The sequence below is a fragment of the Hippopotamus amphibius genome, chromosome 12 (assembly GCF_030028045.1).
Source record: "Hippopotamus amphibius kiboko isolate mHipAmp2 chromosome 12, mHipAmp2.hap2, whole genome shotgun sequence".
Lineage (NCBI taxonomy): Eukaryota > Metazoa > Chordata > Mammalia > Artiodactyla > Hippopotamidae > Hippopotamus > Hippopotamus amphibius.
In genome coordinates this window covers 57,458,382-57,481,053 of record NC_080197.1, presented here as the reverse complement: position 1 = coordinate 57,481,053, position 22,672 = coordinate 57,458,382, and the positions used below count along the sequence as shown (strand labels likewise).

At 37.9% G+C, this 22,672-nt stretch overlaps 1 protein-coding gene across 10 annotated transcripts in view; it reads left to right on the top strand.

The window, feature by feature from the left end:
* BMAL2 (basic helix-loop-helix ARNT like 2) overlaps window positions 1-21,235 on the top strand; it is an 81,707-nt gene extending 60,472 nt beyond the window's left edge. For 9 of the 10 annotated variants that reach the window (XM_057702741.1, XM_057702743.1, XM_057702740.1 and 6 more), the window contains 8 exons: window positions 10,764-11,004; window positions 11,371-11,477; window positions 11,634-11,784; window positions 12,746-12,804; window positions 14,034-14,142; window positions 16,874-16,952; window positions 18,389-18,497; window positions 20,456-21,235. In XM_057702741.1, the coding sequence (XP_057558724.1) occupies window positions 10,764-11,004; window positions 11,371-11,477; window positions 11,634-11,784; window positions 12,746-12,804; window positions 14,034-14,142; window positions 16,874-16,952; window positions 18,389-18,497; window positions 20,456-20,592 (992 nt within the window). In that variant the 3' untranslated portion in view covers window positions 20,593-21,235. Of the gene's footprint in view, window positions 1-10,763; window positions 11,005-11,370; window positions 11,478-11,633; window positions 11,785-12,745; window positions 12,805-14,033; window positions 14,143-15,684; window positions 15,794-16,873; window positions 16,953-18,388; window positions 18,498-20,455 lie in introns of those variants that run through there. The other variant, XR_009048447.1, reaches the window with a different exon arrangement.
* Window positions 21,236-22,672: the final 1,437 nt, after the last annotated feature.

The window sequence follows — 22,672 nt, the reverse complement described above, 5'->3', positions numbered from 1 at the left end:
CCAGCTCTCTGGGTAGAGTTCTGATACAGATGATGGTTGATATCTTCCTTTACATTAATAAGCCAGATAAGTTTAGTGTAAGATACTAAAAATAGAATTACCATATGATCTAGGAATCCCACGGCTGGGCATATATCTGGAGAAAACTATAATTCGAAAAGATACATGCACCCCTGTGTTTATAGCAGCACTATTTACAATAACCAAGACATGGAAACAACCTAAATGTCCATCAACAGATGAATGGGTAAAGAAGATGTGGTACATACATACAATGGAATATTACTCAGCCATAAAAAGGAATGAAATAATGCCATTTATAACAGTATGGATGGACCTAGAGATTGTCATACTAAGTGAAGTAAGTCAGACAGAGAAAGACAAATATGATAGCGCTTATATGTGGGAAAAAAATGATACAAATGAACCTATATACAAAACAGAGATCGACCCACAGGCATAGAAGACAAATTTATGGTTACCAAAGGGGAAGTAGGGGGAGGGATAAATTAGGAGTTTGGGATTAACAGATATACACCACTGTATATAAAATATACAACAAGGACCTACTGTATAGTGCAGGAAGCCATACTCAGTGTTTTGTAATGACCTATAAGGGAAAAGAATCTGAAAAAGAATATATATATATATATATATATATATATACACACATACATACACACATAGATATACACACACACACACGAATCACTTTGCTGTACCCCTGAAACTAACACAATATTGTAAGTCAACTCTACTCCAATTAAAAAAAAGAAATAACTAGAAGATGAAAGGAAATAACCAGTAGATAAAAGTCTTATACACATAGATAAAAGCATTATACATATTTATGATGTTGAAAAAATAAAAACAAACATACATTCCAACAGTAGAAGCATGGTTAAGTAGCTATGACACAGCGACATGATGCTGTGTTATGCAGCCATTAGAATCATTTATAAAGAATTTGTAAGAACACTGTAAAGTTTTTATTGCAATGATATGCAAATAATGCAGAGTATACACTATGATTTCAAGTACTATAATAACAACTATAGAAGAAATTCTAAAAGGAAGTAATTCTAAATAGTAATGTTAGTTGGTGAAATTTGGCTATACTTCAATTTAAAAAAAGATAAAAGTGAAAAATGTCAGAACTTGTCATTTTTTAAATGATATGAGTGACTGCTGAAATAGTAGTTTTTTAATACTAGAACATTATTTACTCAATTTTTTGGTGTTATTCACTAGATAACAACTATAGACAAAAGGCACTTTTAAGTTAAACCTTCATTATTAGCATGTCCATTGCTTTCAGAGACAGGAAAAAAGGAACAAACAGTAAATCAAGCCCCAATTTGTAGCTTTGCCAATTTCTGTGGTGTAAATCATCACAGTGTGGCTAATTTCAAGCTACCAACATGAAGTCATTGAACGTGGAGTAGCGAAGGGAGGTACAATACACCATTATATGGTATCATGTTCAAAAAGAGTTTTTTTCAATAAATGTTTATTAAGTACACACTATGGGCCAAACTCTGTTCTATATTCTAGGGCCAGAGCAGCGAACAAAACAAAAACCTTACTGAGTGATTAGTGCTGTGAAGAAAGAGAAAGTAGAATAAGACGTTAGATTTAGAATCAGATCTCAAATCACTGTTTCACGTGTTAAAACATGGTTTTACATAAGCATGATTAATCTTATTGATGCATTAAATAATATGTATTATAATTTTTAAAGAACAGAAAAGTTTTACCACTAATAAAATTCGTTCTTAAAACCTTGTTTTTCCTCTTTTTCTCATATTTTAAATTGTAGTTTTGTGTTGCTAGTACACTTAATTTATTAGTACAAAAGTAGATGTATAGGGGGAGTCAAGGAAGGGAGGGAATACGGGGATATGTGTATGAAAACAGATGATTGAACTTGGTGTACCCCTCCCCCCCAAAAAAAAAAAGTAGATGTGTAGAATTTATACACGTGAAGGGTGCTTACATTTTTTTTTATAGCATGCAAAATAATGTTTGAAGGCCATTGCTTTAGAGATTAAACAGATGAGTCACAGGTTGCCCCTATAGGAACATAGCCCTTACCTGCTAGTGAGGATGAATGTTTTCATGTTACATTAGGTGCAGTGGGAGCTAAGCGACCATTGCCATCACCATAGTGACATAAAGTACTAAATCCGACACCCTGGGTCTGCCCCCCTTAGGACGTCATGTTAAGACCGCAAGAAGGCCAGGACATGTAGACCAGCTGGGAGGACCTCACAAAAACATTTCAGAGGGGACTTCCCTGGTGGTTCAGTGGTTAAGAGTCCGTTTGCCAATGCAGGGGACATGGGTTCGAGCCCAGGTCTGAGAGGATCCCACATGCCGGGGAGCAACTGAGCCCATGCACCACAACTACTGAGCCTGCGCTCTAGAGCCCACGAGCCACAATTACTGAGCCCATGTGGCACAACTACTGAAGCCCACGCGCCTAGAAGCCCGTGCTCCACAATGAGAGAGGCCACTACAATGGGAAGCCTGTGCACCACAATGAAGAGTAGCCTCCACTCGCCACAACTAGAGAAAGCCCACGTGCAGCAACGAAGACCCAATACAGCCAATGAATAAATCAATAAATTTATAAAAAATATTTCAAAGGATCTGTTGCCCAATAAGGAAGACTACAGGATGATCAGTGGAGATATGAAAGATTTAAGAGGATAGCTTGGTGATGTGCTTCTCCACCATAGTGAAAGTTTAATCCTGAATTGACAAGTGCCCAGTACGGAAGAAAAGATTGATGCCTGTCAAGCCTGTGGCTCGGTGCCTGCCTGGATGGCCTGGAGGCTGTGGATTCAGATCTCCAAAACAGAATACCAGCAGCAGCACCAGACCATCCTGCTAGAAGGAACAGAGAATGCAAGCCCACCTGCAGATCCTGGACCATTAAAGCGCAGGCGACACCGCTTTCCAGGAAATCTTCCCTAACACCCTCCCCTTTCTGGTTGGCTTGACTACCAAGTACCCACTTTTGGTAATCCATTAATAATCTCTTATGTCACTGCCCTTTCCACACTGTACTGAAATTATTTTTTATTTGCCTCCCACACTGGACTGAGAGTCTCATTTCTCTTTTTGTGATGCCTGGCACATGGTGGGCACTGAAACATTTACTGAAGGCATGAGTGACCATCCTTTTGTCCTTTGTTCCTGACTCACTGACCACATCTTGCTCTTCAGTCCACGAGAAAAGTTAAGAATCCAGTAAGTTAATCTACAGTATAGTGTTTTCCTTTCACCAAAGAAGCAATTTAAACATACTTTGAGATTTTTTTCCCAAGAAATTTTTAGCAAATACTATGGACTAAATTTTGTCTCCTAAAATCATATGTTGTAGCCCAATGTGGTAGTATTTGGAGATAGGACCTTTGGGAGATAATTAGGTTTAGATGAAGTCATGAGGGTGGGGTCCTCATGATGTAATTAGTACCCTTATCAGAGAAGACCCCAGAGAGTTTGCTGTCTGTGAGCACACAGCAAGATGGTAGCTATCTGCAAGCCAGGACGAGCACCCCCACCAGCACTCAGCTGTGCTGCTGATCTTGGAACTCCAGCCTCCAGAACTGTGGGGAGAGAAGCTTCTGTTGCTTAAGCTGCTCCGCCTGTAGTGCCTTGTTATGGGGGCCCCAGCTGACCAAGATAGCAGACAACTTGGAGCATCTTCTCTACCGTAATTCTCATAAGTAAACCTGAAAAGGCTCTGCAGTGGGAACCAAAGGAATCCGGGCCTTGCTGAAGACAAGTGTGTGCTTATTGAATTGGTCTTTTACAATTTGTCCTGAAATGTGGAACTGCACGTCACAAATCAGTGGTAGGACTCTGCCTGGTCTAGGCTCATCCTTCCTTTCACCCTAGATTTTTTCATTTCGGTTTTTGTCAAATTCTAGGACAGCACATGACTGAATATATACAGCCAGTCACTGGTAATGATCTTAGAGGTATAATACTTTCTGTGTCTGGTCTTTTAACCCTTTGACTTTCCTTAAAAGGAAAGTCAGATGTCCTCTGTGAAACCACATGGTACTGTGATAGCATTCCGAAGCAGTCTTGCAAATATTGAATCTTAAGCAAAAACACATGTGTATCGTCATAGGTTAAAAAAAAAAAATTCAAGCAGCATTCTTGAAGAATGTAACAATTAGACTTTAGTCCTTCCGTGTGGGTTCTGAAAGGATTTTGTTTTTTTAATTATAAGTCTTAGAGATTTATAGAAGAGGTAGGGAAAATTTTTCTTTGAAATAAATATTGATAATTCTACTGGGAAAATATAGGTATTTCAAGAATATCTGGTAGATGGTCAATCAGAGCTAATTTATAGCTGAAATTCTGTGGTGAGTTAAAGGAACTGACATCTCTTTTAAGGCCCTCCAGTGTCCCAGGTTCTTATGCTAGACCCTGCTTCACAACAGCCATGCTGGTGGACAGGCTTCAGGACAGAGTAGAAAGGGCCTGGGCTCTGAATTCAACAGAGTTTTAATGTCAGGTCTGCTGCTTAGAAACTGTGCAGCCTTCGGCAAGTTCCCCTCAATATATGAAAAATGCGTGGGTAGACCGAATCATGTTTCCCCTAAATCCACATGCAGAAGCCCTTACTCCCAATGTGACTGTATTTGGACATAGGGCCTTTAAAGAGGTAGGTAAGATTAAGTGAGGTCATAAGAGGGGGGCCCTAATCTGGTGTGACTGGTGTCCTCATAAGAGGAGGAGGAGACACCAGAGGTGCATAGGCACAGAGGCGGCCACGTGAGGACATAGTGAGAGGCCGGCCACCTCCAAGCCAGAGAGAGGCCTCAGGAGGAAACAAACCTTCCAACACCTTGATCTTGACCTCTAGCCCCCAGAACTGTGGGAAAATTAATTTACATTATTTCAGCCGCCCAGTCTGTGGTATCTGGTATGGCTGCCTGAGCAGACTGATGCAATGGGTGGAACAGTCGCACCTCGTGGCAGAGCAGCTAGGACTACATGCGGCCAAGGCAGTGCCTAGCTCCTCGGAAGCACTCAATACATGTAAGCCGTTATTTGTGGCTCAGAAAGAAGCACTTTACGTATGTACCTATTTTCATCTGCATAACAATTTCATGCAAACCTTCCACAGTCTTGCAAATGAGAAAACCGAAGCCTAAAGGGGTTCTGTAACTTGTCTGTGGAGTCACAAAGAAAGTGACAGAATCAGGAATCTGGCTTTAAAATCTGTCTTCTTTCCACTATGCCAAGCCACCTACTAGAGTCGCTTCCTCGATGCCGAAGGTTATTAACGAAAGAGATCCATTCTAGATAGTTTCTACGGTAGACACACAGCAAGGGGTTGGCTCCTGTTGTAGGAATGTGTCACTGCCCACACACGGGTGTTCAGTCCCATGCCAAGCTGGGCCATACGGTTGGTGGCAGTCAGAGTCAAATATCTTTTCAGCAGGATTTTTTGTTTTTTTTTTTAAATTATTTGTTTATGTATTTACTTTTGGCTGCGTTGGATCTTTGTTGCTGTGTGCAGGCTTCCTCTAGTTGCGGAGAGTGGGGGCTACTCTTTGTTGTGCACAGGCTTCTTAATGAGGTGGCTTCTCTTGTGGTGGAGCCCGGGCTCTAGGTGCATGGGCTTCAGTAGTTGCAGCACATGGGTTCAGTAGTTGTGGCTTATGGGCTCTAGAGTGCAGGCTCAGTAGTTGTGGCACACAGGCTTAGTTGCTCCACGGCTTGTGGGATCTTCCCGGCCCAGGGATGGAACCCGTGTCCCCTGCATTGGGAGGCGGCTTCTTAACCACAGCGCCACCAGGGAAGTCCTCAACAGGACTTTTTAACCTGCTCAAGTACTTGACCAAGTAGTCACTTAACACTCCAGAGCACTGTGTCCAAGGCATGAGGCCTGTTTGGCTTAAGGAATGGTGAGGGCGTGTGTTGACTAACCATCAGCAGGGCCCTTCCTCCACTTCCCTCCGAGTGGAAGAGTTGGAAGTTGAGGAGAAGTGTACGTAGACCGACGTGTACAGACAGATGCCTGGGCCGGGATGAGTAACCACAGAATGTAGCCCTGATTGGGCACATGGATGGCTTCCCACTCGTGAGATACTTTTGTATTCTACTTTATCCAGAGGGAGTGTCTGGCAAGTGAAATGATTATATTTTGCATAGAGTTGCTACTAAATTGTTTTTTCCAATAATACTTAGCCAGTGGAACTCACTATGTTTTAAGACCGCTCCCTGTTGATGAAGAAAGCCTGGCGTCAGTAAAGGTGTTTTTCTTCCTCTTTATCGTGATGTGTCACATACGTTTAAGTTTTTAAATTATTAAGGCTTTTTTTATAGCAGTTTTAGGTTTACAACGAAATCAAGAGGGAGGTACAGAGATTTCCCATGTACCCCTGCCCCACACACGTGTAGATTCTCCCATCATCAACATCTTCCACCCAGAAGGCCGCATATATTTTGATAGGAGTATAGTTGATTTACAATGTTGTGTTAGTTTCTGCTGTACAGCAAAGTGAGTCTGCTCACATATATACACATATCCCCTCCCTTCTAGACTCCATTCCCATGTAGGTCGTCATAGAGCACAGAATAGAGCTCCCTGTGCTATACAGTAGGTCCTTGCTGGTTTTATATATAGTAGTGTGTATATGTCAATCCCAGTCTCCCAGTTTATCCCCCCCTCTTCCCCCTTGGTAACCATAAGTTTGTTTTCTGTTAATACATCAGTGACTCAATTTCTGTTTTGTAAATAGGTTCATTTGTACCACTTTTTTTAGATTCCACATATAAGCGATATATGATATTTGTTTTTCTCTGTCGGGCTTACTTCACTGAGTATGACAATCTCTAGGTCCATCCATGTTGCCACAAACGGCATTATTTTGTTCCTTTTTATGGCTGAGTAATATTCTATGGTATACGTGTACCACATCTTCTTTATCCATTCCTCCATCAATGGACATTTAGGTTGCTTCCATGTCCTGGCTATTGTAAATAGTGCTGCAATGAACATTGGGGTGCATGTATCCTTTTGAATTATGGTTTTCTCCAGATATGTACCCAGGAATGGGATTGCTGGATCATGTGGTAGCTCTATTTATGTATTCTTTTTTTACCAAGGATGAAACCTACATTGACACATCATAGTCACCCATAGCCCATTCGTTTACTTCAGGGTTCACTCTTGGTGTTGTACATTCTGTGAGTTTGGACGAATATATAATTACATACATCCATTGTTATATTCACTGCCCTAAAAAATCCTCTGTGCTGTCTGTTCATCTCTCCCCCAAACTACCCCTGGCAATCACTTATTTTTTGTCTCCTAGTTTTTGCCTTTGATATATTTAAATTTGAAAGGAGACTAGAAAGCAGCCCTTTTTATGCTAATTGAAGATAAATTTAAAGTTATGGAAAGGCCATTTCTCAGGACTGGCCACGAGTCACTCACGTGGGGCTTTGTTATATTGTTCTCTCTGATTTTGTGAATGTTTGAGATTTTCCATAATAAAAAGTTTTTAAAAATTATGACTGGCATTAAAAACATTATTTCTACCCTGATTTGAACATGAACGCTATGGATTCAAACTTTGAAAAAGCTTTTGAGACGGGGTAAGATCGCTCTTGTATCTCCACTTGTGAAATCAAATGCCGATAGGGGTGGATGACTGTTACCAAATATCTTAGGTGTTTCTTAAATTCATCTTGGTAAGATAATCAGTAATTCATTGGCTTCTTGTGCAAGTGTGGCAAGATGTGGCATCCTCGCATGCCACTTGGCTTCCAGTGTCCAACACTTGTGACTCTCTTCTTGACCTCTTTCTCTGGTCCTTAGAGACAGTTCTGCCTGTACCAGCAAGGGGTGGGCCTCCAGTATTGGGGAGTCAGTGCTGCCTGGGCGTTTCCCTCATCCACTGACTGAGGGGAGCCGATGGATAAATGTCCTCACTCTCTTTTCCTTGAGGCCCTTCAGGCTATGTTAATTCTGAGGTTCTTGTGCTACATTTTTCCCCAAATGCCCCAGTAGGTTTAGCTTCAGTTTCCCAAAGTGGGGGACCTGTTGGAAAATGTATCTGTTATTGGCTTCTTTGTCTTCCCTGTCTCGCTTCCCTGCCAGAGTTTCCTGGGAGCACCTCTCAAATACACTTCTTGTACTCGAATCCCTGTCTCAGGGTCAGCTTCTGGGAGAATTCAAACTAAGCCAGTGAGATACCAAGTTGACAGACCCAGCCTGCAACTTGTGGAAGAAAAATTTCATAAAGGATTTGGAAAAGATGTCCTGTGGATTAAGGCGGTGTTTGGGTTTTTGGTTTTTTGTTTGTTTGTTTGTTTTCTCTTTTTAAAATCATGGAGTAGATTGCATGTGAATCTACCCTGTGGAGCTGATTGTAAATAATTAGTTTGTGAAGATTGAGGCCCATGACCCTGATATTTAGTTAAAAGTCTAAAGATAAAAAGATAAAAAGATTTTTAATGGGAATTTTTTTTAAGTTGAGATAATGGATCAGATGGGTCAAATTCCATCAGTGAATGGAATTACACGATCCCAACTAGAAATTTGCCAACTAAGTAAATGTTCAAGGGGAGAACTGAGGGACAGATTAAGTTGGAAGTTGTTAGTTGTAACCCTCTTGTTAGAGAAGTAAAGAGGCTAAATTCTGTGTGATGAGATAATGTAAGGCATTTTTCAGTTTAGATTTTCAGTTGAGTAGAATATGTTTAGTCAGTATCATTTGTAAATTTGCAGGCCTCATCAGAAATGCCCAACTCAGTGTATAAGCCTTTTTTAAAGTTTTTTTTTTTTTTACTGCGATGACTTTGGTTTATAACATATGTTTCACGTGTACAACATTGTATTTCTAGTTCTGCATACCCTACAGTGAGCTCGCCACCGAAGGTTTGGTTTCCATCCATCACCATGCAGTTGATTCCTCTTTACCCACTTTGTCCTCCCGTCTACCCCGCTCCCTTCCTCCCCTTCCCCTCTGGTAACCACCACTCTGTTCTCTGTATCTGTGTGTTCGTTTCTGCTTGGTTTGTTTTGTTCATTTATTTTGTTCGTTTTTTATATTCCAAATATGAGTCAAATCATATGGTGTTTGTCTTTCTCCGTCTGACTTATTTCCCTCAGCATAATACACTCAGGGTCCACCCATGTTGTCGCAGATGTAAACCTTTTTATTTTTGACTGCCATCTAGTTTTGTTAATATGAATGAAAATCTTGTATTTCCACTGATTCCAACTTTTAATTCCTTTAAGATATCTTGGATATTGGGTGAGGTAAAGGGAGGTGCCCAGATTTCTCCTTTAACTACCTGGGTTGATTGTGGTGCCTTTAAACAGGATAGGGAATAAGTGATAAAGGCTTGGTTTGGGGTTGAAAGAGATAATGACTTGTAGTTTTTTCAAAAAAATTTATTATTTGTTTAATTTTTGGCTGTGTTGGTTATTCATTGCTGTGCACAGGCTTTCTGTAGTTGCGGTGAGCGGGGGATACTCTTCGTTGCAGTGCATGGGTTTCTTATGGTGGGGGCTTCTCTTGTGGGGCACGGGCTCTAGGCTCGCGGCTGTGGTTGTGGCTCACGTACTCTAGAGCACAGGCTCAGTAGTTGTGGCGCATGGACTTAGCTGCTCCACAGCATGTGGGATCTTCCTGGCCCAGGGATCAAACCCGTGTCCCCTGCATTGGCAGGCAGATTCTTAACCACTGTGCCACCAGGGAAGTCCCTACACCTTTGCTATTACTATTAGTTGCTGTCTTATAAGACAGCCCATATCTTCCATTAAAATTTTTTTTTTAAAGATTTGTAATAACTGTTCGCAAAAGGTGCTGACTTAAAACAATGACTGTTCTGGTCTTTTCTAAATCTTATCACAAGCAACTGTTTTAAGTAATTTTTATCAGCTTTTCCCCCCTGTCTTTTTAACCTTTAAGTTACTTTATTTGTAGACTGCCATAATCTGCATCCTGCCTATCTTTTACACTGTCATTGTTTTTGTAAACATTTCCTGATATTTGAACATATGGATTATTTCCAATTGTTTATTTTCCTGGTTGGATCTGTTTGATGAGCTTTTTCTTATGAGTTAATTGCTTAAGATTTTTTTGAAAAGTGAAATTTGAGTCAAATTTTATTTTTATACATTTTATTGTAAATTTCTCTAAATGTTCTCAGAAATGTTTCTATAATGTATTATAATCATATGTGTCTATTAGCCATTATAAGTGCTAACATAAGAAATTTAAGAATATATGTATGTGTCCTTTAAATTTATGAATGTAAATTATAATACACCAAAATTTAAATAAGCTGAAAACAATACTTCTGTAGCTAAGAGCAAGGGAGCATGAAGTTTAACTTTTTCTAACATATAAAGTACTATAATTTAAAAAATGAACTTGGAAATAATGAAATAGCTATAGATCTGTTTATGCTGAAATTAGAACAATCATTTTGATGTAGTATGTATAGTTTAGTTCTTGAGAAGAATAGCCCATTAGGAATAAAGTTGTTAAGTAAACATGACTGATGATTCTTTTTAATGCAATCCTATTCCATTTTCATATTTAGCATATTTAAGACTATTTCATAGCACAATTATAACTGTTAATATTATAAATGTCAGTGTAACAAATTTAAGAATTTATTCATAATGATGCAAATGCTTCTTACATTTTTATCTTTTTTTTAGTTTTTATTGAGGTATAGTTGACAGATGCTCTTTTTGTAAACCTTTGAATTAGATCACAGAAAATTCTGTACTATCCACTGCACTGGTTACTTGAGAAGCTGGCCCCCGAACATTGTTGGGATGGAAGAAGAAAGGGACCACAGGAAAGACAGAAGTAATTGTACCTGCCTTGTTGCCATTGGAAGATTACATCCATATATTGTCCCACAGAACAGTGGAGAGATTAAAGTGAGACCAACTGAATTTATTACCCGTTTTGCAGTGAATGGAAAATTTGTCTATGTTGATCAAAGGTAAGCATTTATGTGCCATAATGATTAGAGTTCTATGAGATATTTAAGGCTAATAAAGATGTAGCTTCATAGCACAGCTGGATTTTTTTTTAAGGCTTTAGAATGGGAAATAAAGTTTAAATGAAATGAGGATATGGATACGTCAGTAAATTTGTTCAAGCCAAGTTGAGGCCAAGTGCCTGGGTGTCCATTGTGCTTTGCAGCTCTAATCTGGGTCTAGGGCAGCCAGAGGGAGTCCAGTGAAGCAGGTGGGCTCCTCATCCCCTGGTCCACTTCTCTGCTGTCCTGACCGTGGGTGGACCAACAGTATTCTGGAAGGGGAATACATTCACCAATTCTGAACTTTATTTTCAATTTTAAAACCAGGGCAACAGCAATTTTAGGATATCTGCCTCAGGAGCTTTTGGGAACTTCTTGTTATGAATATTTTCACCAAGATGACCATAGTAATTTGACTGACAAGCACAAAGCAGGTATGCATTGAGTGGGGTAGTTTTCTGGTACTTTTTAATTACAGCTTCAACTCTTAATGTTTCATTCCTATGAAATCTGGACCTTGAATTAATCCTTAAGAGATTGATTTATATGGTGGTAGACTGTCATGCTGATTATTATCTTTTCTTGTTAAGTTCTACAGAGTAAAGAGAAAATATTTACCGATTCCTACAAATTCAGAGTGAAAGATGGCTCTTTCGTGACTTTAAAAAGCCAGTGGTTTAGTTTCACAAATCCCTGGACCAGAGAACTGGAATATATTGTGTCTGTCAACACTTTAGTTTTGTAAGTAATTTTTTATGTTGTTAAGACCTTTATATTAATTTCAAATGAGTGCATTTGCTTCCCTTTTTTCATCTTGCTAAACCATTAAAACTGTATGAACCTCTGGCTTTATAACTTGAGTATATATTTTGAGTAATTCATTCACTCCTCATTGGTGCTGGTCCTCAAAATTAAGCAAAAGTTTGCCCTTTTGTAATAAGTTCCCTTTGGCATGGTGTAAAATGTGATAGTAAGTGCCTTTATTCAGGCATTTTCCCCCTACCCTTTCTAGCCTCCAAAAAGCATTTTTTCCCTTACCCTTCCTGTCTCTCCAAAAAACAATGTGGACATGAATTTAAACTGTATATAATTGTGAGAAATTGTTTGGCCCTCCACATTGTTTTGCATGTCCACCTTCTGAACCTCAGGACCACATGAGCTTGTTCAAGAGGGCTTGCTGAGGGATAAGCAGAAATCCAGCCCATTCACTGCCTGCCAAGCCCTGGTCTATGGCTGTGTAACCTGAAGGAAGAGTCAGCTTTTCCTGGTTTGCTCAATATGCTAGCATGGCCCTGCTCTAAGTATTATTTTTCTGTTTCCCGTAGAAATTGCTATAAGATTTCATCAAGCCAATTCTAGTTCTTTGTCTACAATATTTGGTTTAAAAAAATAGCCCCCCAAATCTTAGTACCTCTAGCAGTATCCCCGGTTACCCATGCCAATAATTCTTGTCTTCTTGTCATTAGTATATGAACTGAGGGTTTGTATCTGTGAGAATGTGTACTTTATAGGGTAATAGAACATCTGGCAAAATGGCTGGTCCTTAGCACATCAATGTCTCTGGTGGTGGCATTAACAATATGTATATATAAAATGTAAGTGGGTCAAGAACTGATAATTTAAATACACAGAGCTTGATATAGTTGCTTTAACATTTTCCTTCACCTTAAAAAAAATCACCTATGGTGTTTCTTAATTCTAGGAGACATAGTGATACTGGAGAAGCATCATTGCTTCCTTGCAGCTCTCAGTCATCAGAAGGTAAGCTTAGTTTTAGGTGATGGAGACTTATTACTAAGATGGTTATTATTAAGTTACCATTTTTTTCTGTCTTGGAGAGGGAAAAATTTCAAGGTGAAATCCAAAAGATTTCAGTTATCCTCCTCAGAATTCCCACAGTGCTTTGGTCACACTTCTGTTATGATCTTACATTGCATTGCAATTCGTTGTTCACTCAGCTGGCTCACTGATAGACTGTGAGTTCTTCAAGAGTCGGAGTGGTGGTTTACTAATTCTCAATCCCCAGCAGCTAGCATAGCTTTTTACACATTAAGGCACTCAAATATCTGTTGGTCAAATTAATGAAAAGCACAAAGGGGGAAGTTATCTTAGTTCTTTACCACAGGAATATTTTAATGTCTTATTTGTATAAAGAAAAATTAAAATATTAGGAAATAGTTAAAGTAGTATTCAGCCATAAAAAAGAATGTAATGTTGCCATTTGCAGCAACGTGGATGGACCTAGAGATTATTATACTAAGTGAACTAAGTCAGAGAAAGGCAAATATTATGTGATATCACTTATATGTGGAATCTGAAAAAAGTAATACAAATGAACTTATTTACAAAACAGAAACAGACTCACAGATATAGAAAATAAACTTATGGTTACCAAAGAGGAAACAGGGGGAAGAAAGGGATAAATTAGGAGTGTTGGATTAACAGATACACACCACTATATATAAATAAACAACAAGGATTTCCTATATAGCACAGGGAACTATATTCAATATCTTGTAATAACCTATAATGGAAGAGAGTCTGACAAATAATGTATATATGTATATATATATATATGTGTATATATATATATATATATATATATAACTAAATCGTTTTGCTGTGCACCTGAAACTAACAATATTATAAATCAACTATACTTCAATAAAAGAAAAAAAGCAGTATTGCTCTGGCTTTAGTGTGGAGATTAAAGTGGGAAGGAACTGTCTGTACTCACAGGTTACAGGTCATGATTGAACCCTCAATGACTTTCTACATATTTGATTCACATTACTCTTCATAAGCATCGTAAACCATCATGAGTTATGTTTGTAATGTAAGGAAGACTATTTCTAACATTTTAGGATGCAGCTGGTTTCTTACTTTTAGAGGGAAATAGGAAATGTATTTGAATTGAAAGAAAGATATTGAGCAAAGTTGTATACTTTTTAAAGTCCTCAGTTGAATCTTTTCCTTTTGTTGGTATTTAGGCTCCTCTAAACAGTCTTGTGTTAGCGTGCCTGGAGTGTCTACGGGAACAGTACTTGGTGCTGGTAGTATCAGAACAGATACTGCAAGTGAACTTCTGGACTTGCAAAGGTGATGTTTTATTGCTGCAAATACTTGCACAAGTAAAATTATCATCATATTTACGAAACCGATATTAAAAAAATCAATAGGTTTCCTATATGTAAACAATAATCAGTTCAATAATATAATGGAAGAGAAGATCACCTTTACAGTAGCAACCTAGTTTGGAAAGTCCTTTCTAAATATCACACAAAACCCAGACTTCGTTAAGAAAAAAATGGGTAAATTTAATTGTATAAAAACTCAAAACTTAAACATAACTATAACCATTATAATTAACAAGGTTAAAAGACAAATTATAAACCACAGAAAATGTATTTCATAGGATAAAATGCACTCATTATCTTAATACATGAAGAGTTTTGTAGTATAAAGAATAAAGTTATTAAAGGAGTTATTTAAATAACTCAATAATAAAAAATTTAGAGAGTGGACATAAATAGGAAAAAAAGTGCAGATGGCCAAGAAACTTTAAAAATTGCTCAACCCCACTCGCAGTTAAAATTATATATATACAAAATTAAACAATAATGACACACCTTGTTTCATTTAGGAGATTGTCAAAGATTTGGAAATTTGATAATACTGGTGAGTCTGAGGAAACAGTCCCTCTTCAACTGTCCATGGGGGTATAAACTAGTGCAAGCTCTTTGAAGTGCAATTTGACAATCCCCATGAAAAGTATAGGTGTATATGATCTTAGACTCAGCGACTCTGCCCCAGGAGCAAATATTCTTACGCAACTGTGCAAAGATCCATGCACAAGACAGTTCCTTGCTGTACTGTTTACAGTAGTGGTTTAAATATTTAAATCTTTACCGTAACCATAACTTATTATGGTATATCCATACAATGGTGTACTCTGCAACACTTAAATATTAGATAGCTCTACTTATTCTAATATGGAAAGAGCTTTATATGGTTAATAGAAAAAAAGCACAGGAATAGAACAAAAAAGAAAGATAAGTGTGGATACATGTGAATATGTGTATATACAGGCCCATAATCACTCACCTAAAACCCTTTAGGCCAGGTAGGTTTGGAACTTAGAATTTTTCTGGATTTTGGAAAGATAACATTTTGGGATTCAGTTTTTTGAGAGATGTGTATAATACCTCCAGAGAACAGTTATATCATGGGCAGCACCCCATAATCAATTAAATCAGTGTTTCTGCAGTGAGAAATTTTTACAGATTAAATGGTGAAGTGTCTGGGAGGAGAGGCAAAGCATGAGTTTAGGTTAAATACATTGAACAAGATTAGGAAAGACTAATTATGGAAGCTGTTTGATGGGTATATGAGATTTCATTATATTGTCTGTTTTTATACCTGTGAGAAGTTTTCCATAATAAACGCTTAAAATGTATTTCTGGAGTGAGTTGTAAATACTTGTGTAAGTAGGACAAAGTTCGACCAAAAAATTACCCTGATTAGGGTTAGAGTCTGCATGTGGATATTCAGTTTTCTCACATTTACTGAAAAGACTGTCCCTTCCCCAACTGCATGGTCTCGGCACCCTTGCTGAAAATCACTTGACTGTATATGCCGAAGGGCTTCGTAAGGAAAATGGAAATTGAGCCGGAGTTGCTAGCTGGGTGCAGCTGCAGGATGCAGTGGGCAGAGCAATTATGTACCAAGGCACCTCAGCCAGTGTATGGAGGTGAGTGGGAGAAAGCATGGTGGTTTCAGCAAACATCCCAGAGACTCGTGGAGAGAGGAGGCAGGTTGCTGAGCGGCTGAGTTTTAACTCGGTTAAGGGGACTTTTAACCAAGGCGAAGTCAAGTAGTGGAGGGACTTAAAAAGCAAGTTTCTGCCCAATGGACTAATACGAAGAAAGCCATGTTTTAGAAGATTCATCTGGCAGTAATGTGCATATGGGGACAGGTAGTTTTCATCTTTAAACAAAGGCTAATTGAGCAGATGGTGATTTTAAACCATGAACCTCAGATGGGAAGCCAGCCAAGCTATGTACATTACATTGTGAAAAATCTCCAAGACGTGTCACTCATCTTTTCATCTGTGTTTCCTACCTAATTCATTTCATTCTTCTCTTTTAATTTCTGCCTCTGTCATTTCTTGTCAGTTGCCTTCTTGGGAATACATAAGGACATAAAGTTATGTTTATGCCATTATGTTTCATGTAATAGAGCATTTAATAATATATAACACTGTCATATAATACTTTACATATTAAGTAAATAATGTAAAATATTAAGTTTACATATTAACAGTTTTACATATTAAGTCTTAAAGAGATCTATAATCAAAGTGTATGATTATATTTTTGTCTTTATGTGTTTCATTGATTTTGGACCTGGGGATGACAGTAAAAATATGACACATTTTCCACTTAAAAAAAGGTTGCAGGATGTTAGGAAATCTTTCTTTATTCTTAGTTCTGCTTTTCAGCATCCCAATAAGAAACTGATTCTTGATGGCAAGGCCTATTTTGAACCGTGTTGTTATTTCATTACTTTGCCACATGCTAAGACAGGTAACGTGATTTACTTAAGAGCTTTCACCTTGGAGTTTATGTTTCTATTTATTATAGTGTTTTCAGCACTCCATAGTCAAAAAGAAGTCTGGCACGTGAGCCAGTCTGATTATGAAAACTGTCATGATATTCAGTCTTATGTTCCTTCCTGTATTTTTATCAGTAGATTATGTATTCAGAGTAGAAAATTTTCTAAAATATATATAAATAGACACATAAAATGTTTTACGTGTCACTTTTTGAAGGTTACAGTCTTCTTCATCCCTTGATGATTCAAGTCCAACAGATTTATTGAAAGATACTCACACTATGAACTGCAGGAATGTAAGTACCATCGTAAGTGATAATATTCGTGAAACAAACAATAACATTTGCTCCTTGTTGATTCTTTCTTTTGAGAAAAGAGGCCATCCTGTAAATAATGAACTCTTTCTACTTAGCTCAGGGATTTTAAGAGGCAGGGTAGAGTAGTGGTTAATAGTGAGGTCACTGGGACCATACTCTCTGGGTCCAAGTTGTGATACAGACACTTACTGCTGAGTAACCTCCTGCATTTTTTAAAAACTCTGCCCCTTAATTTCCTCATTTGTGAAAAGGGATTAATAATAGCACCAGTCTCTTGCAGTGATGTGTGAATTAAGTGATTTAATACACAAAGAAACCAGTGCCTGGGACACAATATGTGCTCAGTAGATGGTAGCTATTATTGTTATTTTAATAGATTCCAATTCAGTGGATTAAATGTACTCCTTATGGTCTGGAAAAAAGTTTAAATAATATAAGCTACAAATTAAGTGCTACCTACTGTTTAATTCAGTTGAACAAATGCTAGCTATTTGAAGTGCATTGCTGCATATACAGAAACGACTGAACGTAGTGCTGAATGTCTGGAAGACCCACATACAGTATAATTCTGATGGATCCCAGACAATAAAAAGCTTTAAGGTAGGTGTATCAACGAAGTGGTGTAAGAATAAAGGAGAAAAGAGAAATTAAATCTGACCAGGGACAAAAGGGAACTTGAAAATATCTTTTTATATTAACATAGACTTTTGATCTAGTATTTTCAAGTTTTACTCATACATTTAGCAAATGTTTCCTGGGTACCCATTTTGTGACAGATAACATACCCGAAACAGGGATTTAAGTCCTTGTAACATACAAGAACCTCCAAGTAGTGTGTGTTACCTAGGCTTTCTGTGGTAAAGTTCATCAACTGAATAAGACAGGATAGGTGAATGACTTCCTCTTTTGGTGAGCTACATGAACACTATATTGTTTGGCCCGTAACTATTTAACAGTATGATAACTTTTTGGTAAAATTCTCTGGTTTAATCCATTCTCGACTCCAAAGTAGTATTTCCCGTTGTAGTTTCACATGAGAGATTGTTTTATCATCGTTTTTACAAAAGTGAAATAGCTTTTCACTTTTAATCCGAAACTTTTCCTTATACGTGTCACTCAGTTATGGTGATGAGTAATGTTAGAGCTTTGGAGTCGGGTAGACTTGGGTTAGAATCTCAGCTCCAGCACTTGTGCAAGATATTAGACTCTTTTGGCCTCAGATTCCTGAGCTCACAGCGTTTGTAGCGTGAAACGAGATGATGCCTGTGGAGCACGTAGCACAGGATACTAAGTGCCAGCTGCCATGTGGTTGATGGTAGTGGGGGCTTTGCCAGAATGCCCACATCTGAAAACTGCCAAGAGGTCTTTATTTCATTCAAATAGGAAACTTACTATTTATTATTCTTTCTTTACAGATATCAGATAAGGAGTTGATTACACTAAGTCCTTCCGAAATAGGGACGCTACAAGCTACAAAGCAAAACCAAAGTGCTGCTGTTCCCCGTGCTCACGCACCACTCTTCGGCAAGTTTTCTTTGGCAACTGCCTGCCCTTTTTGGTTTTCCAAAAACTCTTTCTTAATCACTATATTTTCAGGCTTAGGAAATTTCTAGAGATGCAAACAGCTTTAAAACCAAGATTTTTCCTAAAACTACAATGAGGTATCACCTTACACCGGTCAGAATGGCCATCATCAAAAAATCTACAAATGATAAATGCAGGAGAGGGTGGAGAGAAAAGGGAACCCTCCTACCCTGTTGATGGGAGTGTAAATTGGTGCAACCACTATGGAAAACAGTACAGAGGTTCCTTAAAAACTAAAAATAGAGCTGCCATATGATCCAGCAATCCCATTCTTGGATGTATATTTGCGGAAAAGTAATTCAGAAAGATACGTGCAACCTAAAGTTCACAGCAGCACTATTTACAGTAACCAAGACATGGAAGCAACCTAAATATTCATTGACAGACAAATGAATAAAGAAGGTGTGGTTTATATACACAATGGAATATTACTCAATCATAAAAAGAATGAAATAATGCCATTTGCAGCAACATGGATGGACCTAGAGATTGTCATACTGAGTGAAGTAAGTCAGACAGAGAAAGACAAATAGCATATATCACTTATATGTAGAATCTAAAAAAATTATACAAAGGAACTTATTTGCAAAACAGAGATAGACTCACAGACATAGAAAACAAACTTATGGTTAAAGTTTGTTTAACCAAAGGGGAAAGGGTGGTGAGGGATAAATTAGCAGTTTGGGATTAGCAGATACAAACTACTGTATATATAATAGATAAACAACAAGGTCCTACTGTATAGCACAGGAAACTATATTCAATATATTGTAATAAACTACAATGGAAAGAATCTGAAAAAGAATACATGTATATTACATATATATAAAAAACTGAATCACTTTGTTGTTCACCAGAAACACGTTATAAAATCAACTATACTTCAATAAAAAAACTAAGATTTTCCCATTCAAAATCATAAATACAGTAATCATACTGTTAATTTTTAAGTGTTTGCTACTTAATGGACCTGTCATTGAAAATTTGATTATCCTCTGAATCAGTTATGGGTATTATTAAAACACACAATTTGAATAAAACTAAAGCTCTCATATTTAGGAAAAAAATGTCCATTCTCAAGAAAAAGAATTTTTAAAGATACCAATCATAAAACGTTTTAGATGCAGTTATTCATTTTAACTGTGTTTATGCAAAGTCCAAATGAAGAAAATTGAAATGACACAATCGTATACTTACCCATAACTGGCTGTCATCTCTTGAAAATGTATGTTAAAGAGAATCAAAGGGCATGAAGGAACTTGAACACCAGCTTCACACACAGCCACATGTTAATCATCTCAAATTCTGTTGTACTTTGAAAGATACTTAGAAAATTTCGATTAATCTGTAGCTGTTTTAACCCTGAATTTCTAGAACCTCTTCCTTATCTCTGATTTAAATCTCATTTCCATGGTTCCTCCTTATATCCTTTTTCAATAAAAAATCTGGGAACCCCCTCCCCCCTTTTATAAGAATCTTTCACATTTTTGGAAGATGCTTTTGTCTCAGCCTTCTTGTTTTGGGGTTAAACAAGCAGAGTATTTTCACAAGGCAGATTAAAGTTAAATTTCTCCTTCCAGGCTCTATATATACACATGAATAAACCCCAGCCCCTAGATTCCAATTTTCTGGGAATCTGTACCTCTTAGCTTTTATTTTCTACTAGAAAACTCATAGACCAGCTCACTTATGTGCATCAGATGAGTGAAGTGCAATTTATCTGACAGCAGATTGTTGTAAAAATAGGTGACCCATTTAAAAATATATCAGGCTTCTGCAATTTGACGTATATGTTGCCTTCAGTAATACATTGTATAGCCTTGCTTTGCCACTTTTGATGATAACTTATTTCTTACCCTCCAAATGTACTTACACAAGCCTGTAATTTAATTCACTAGGAGAAGGTGCCCAGCTGGATTTTGATGCCCTCTGTGACAGTGACGACACAGCCATGGCTGCCTTCATGAATTACTTAGAAGCAGAGGGAGGCCTGGGAGACCCTGGGGACTTCAGTGACATCCACTGGACACTCTAACATTTGATTTTTAACTCTACACATGAGAAACATTTTGAAGCATTTCACTTACAAAAGACTGTATATTCTTCTGTACTGTATTGATACTGTTTTTATCTTTTATTCCTATTAACGGTTGACTGGTTTTTATAGATTTGCTGCTGACTTTCCTAGGGAATGGAGAAATGTGATGTTTCCCTTCAAATTCTCAAAATTCTCTATAGACCACTTTACTCATTGACATGGCTTCAAATCTACTAGTTGCTATATTTTTGCTAAAGTCTTTCTATCCAAGAATACCACATGTGTCTTGTTTTGGTTTTGCTTTTATTTTTTGATGCAGTTGTTTTGAGTTTGGGGAATTTAATGTGTTAACATTTTCCTTGTGTCTAAGATTCATGTATAATTGATTTATAATAGAAGATTTGTGTTATTTGGAACATTTCCATTCCTTTTATGTTTCCTTAATTGAGGATGGGGCTTATCCACTTTAAGAAAATGTTGAGTACTTGAACATTTAAAGGGACAGTGCAATGTGTACTGGTCATCACAGTGAATACTGTATGCAGTCTCTGTAGACTTGGCCAAGCACAGAGCACGATAGTTATGCTCAGTTGAGCACTTTGAGATGGATTTTAAATGAGACGATTTCTTATTTAAAGCTAGAAAAAAAAAAAAAGCTGAGAGAGTTTCAGCATTGCATACAGAGAAGGAAAGATCTTGGGCCCTAGAGCTTGGTGATTAACCTTTGCATATAAGATTTACTCTTAATATAACCATTCAAGATTTTTAGTACAGATAGAACAGGTTTTTGATGCTGAAAAGGTTTTTAGCAACGGATTAGTCTTAGGGGAAGAAACAGGCCCAGGCAGATTCAATGCCTTGTGTAATGTCACAATTGAGTTCATATGTCTTTTAATGTGTATAAACCAGTTTCTTTATACATATTTGGGAAAGCAGTAGTTTCACTGGACAAATGATTAGTTAACTGACCTAGGAACTAGTTGGTGGCTTTTTAAACTATTAGGCAATTACAGTTACTATTGCCTGTAACCAAAGGTAATTATATAAATGGTAAGTATGTTTTTAAAACCATGAGGCAATGAGAAAGAATTTAAAAACCAATTTTCTAGCTATAATTAAAAATCGGGCATTTTTTTAAACCAGTAATTAACCCAGAGATAGCTCAAACTGAGTGCAAAAATTAAAGATTTTTAAAATACTGTATGTAGGGACTTCCCTGGAAGTCCAGTGGTTAGGACTGCACGCTTCCACTGCAGGGAGCGCAGGTTCAGTCCCTGGTCAGGAAACTTAGATCCTGCAAGCCGTGAGGCATGGCCAAAGAAAACAAACAAACAAACAAAAAAACCAAACAAAAAATAAAATACTGTGTGTGTATCTACCTTTTTGAAGATCATACTTCCATAATACGTATAGTTTTAATAACTCTTTCTAGTTTACCAAGTGTGTCCGCATACATTCTCTTCGGTGCCCCATCAGTAAAAGCAGGATGGTCTAGGAAACTAATGGGGAAACCCTGAGGCTCAGATGTGGGGATGGAAACCAGTTTTCCTTTTCTGTGTGGTGCTGTAGCTCTGCAGCAGATTTCCCTCAGAGCCCCTCTGCGTTGTTTTGACCTTGCATATTTCCTTAGGCTGTAAGTAATAGCTGAGGACTTTCAGGCACGTTAACAGCAAGCACAGCAACAGGCAACAACCAAAATCAAATGTGCCTTCACGTTTCACGTTTGCAGCGGCCGTGTGGGCAAGGGTGTTAACCTTGCCAACGTATTGGCCTGTTGTCTTGAGCCAATTCACTGTTCCAGCAATGTCAGAGGGTCAGCACCGCTTCTGGTTTTGGCATTTGAGGACTTGGGACACATCTAGTTTTAGAATAAGCCAAAAATCCCTCACAAGATGGGGGGGGTATGTTGGTTTGTAGTGGCTGAAGCATGCTAGTTAAGTCTGAGGAAGCATGAAGGATCACGTCTGTTCTCTAAGCCAGATAGAGAGGTCTGCCTACAAATGTAACATTTTAGGGGTCTGGACCATTGCAAGTTGGGCTAGACCTCCAGAGTCGGCCTAAGCCAGTGCTAGCAGGA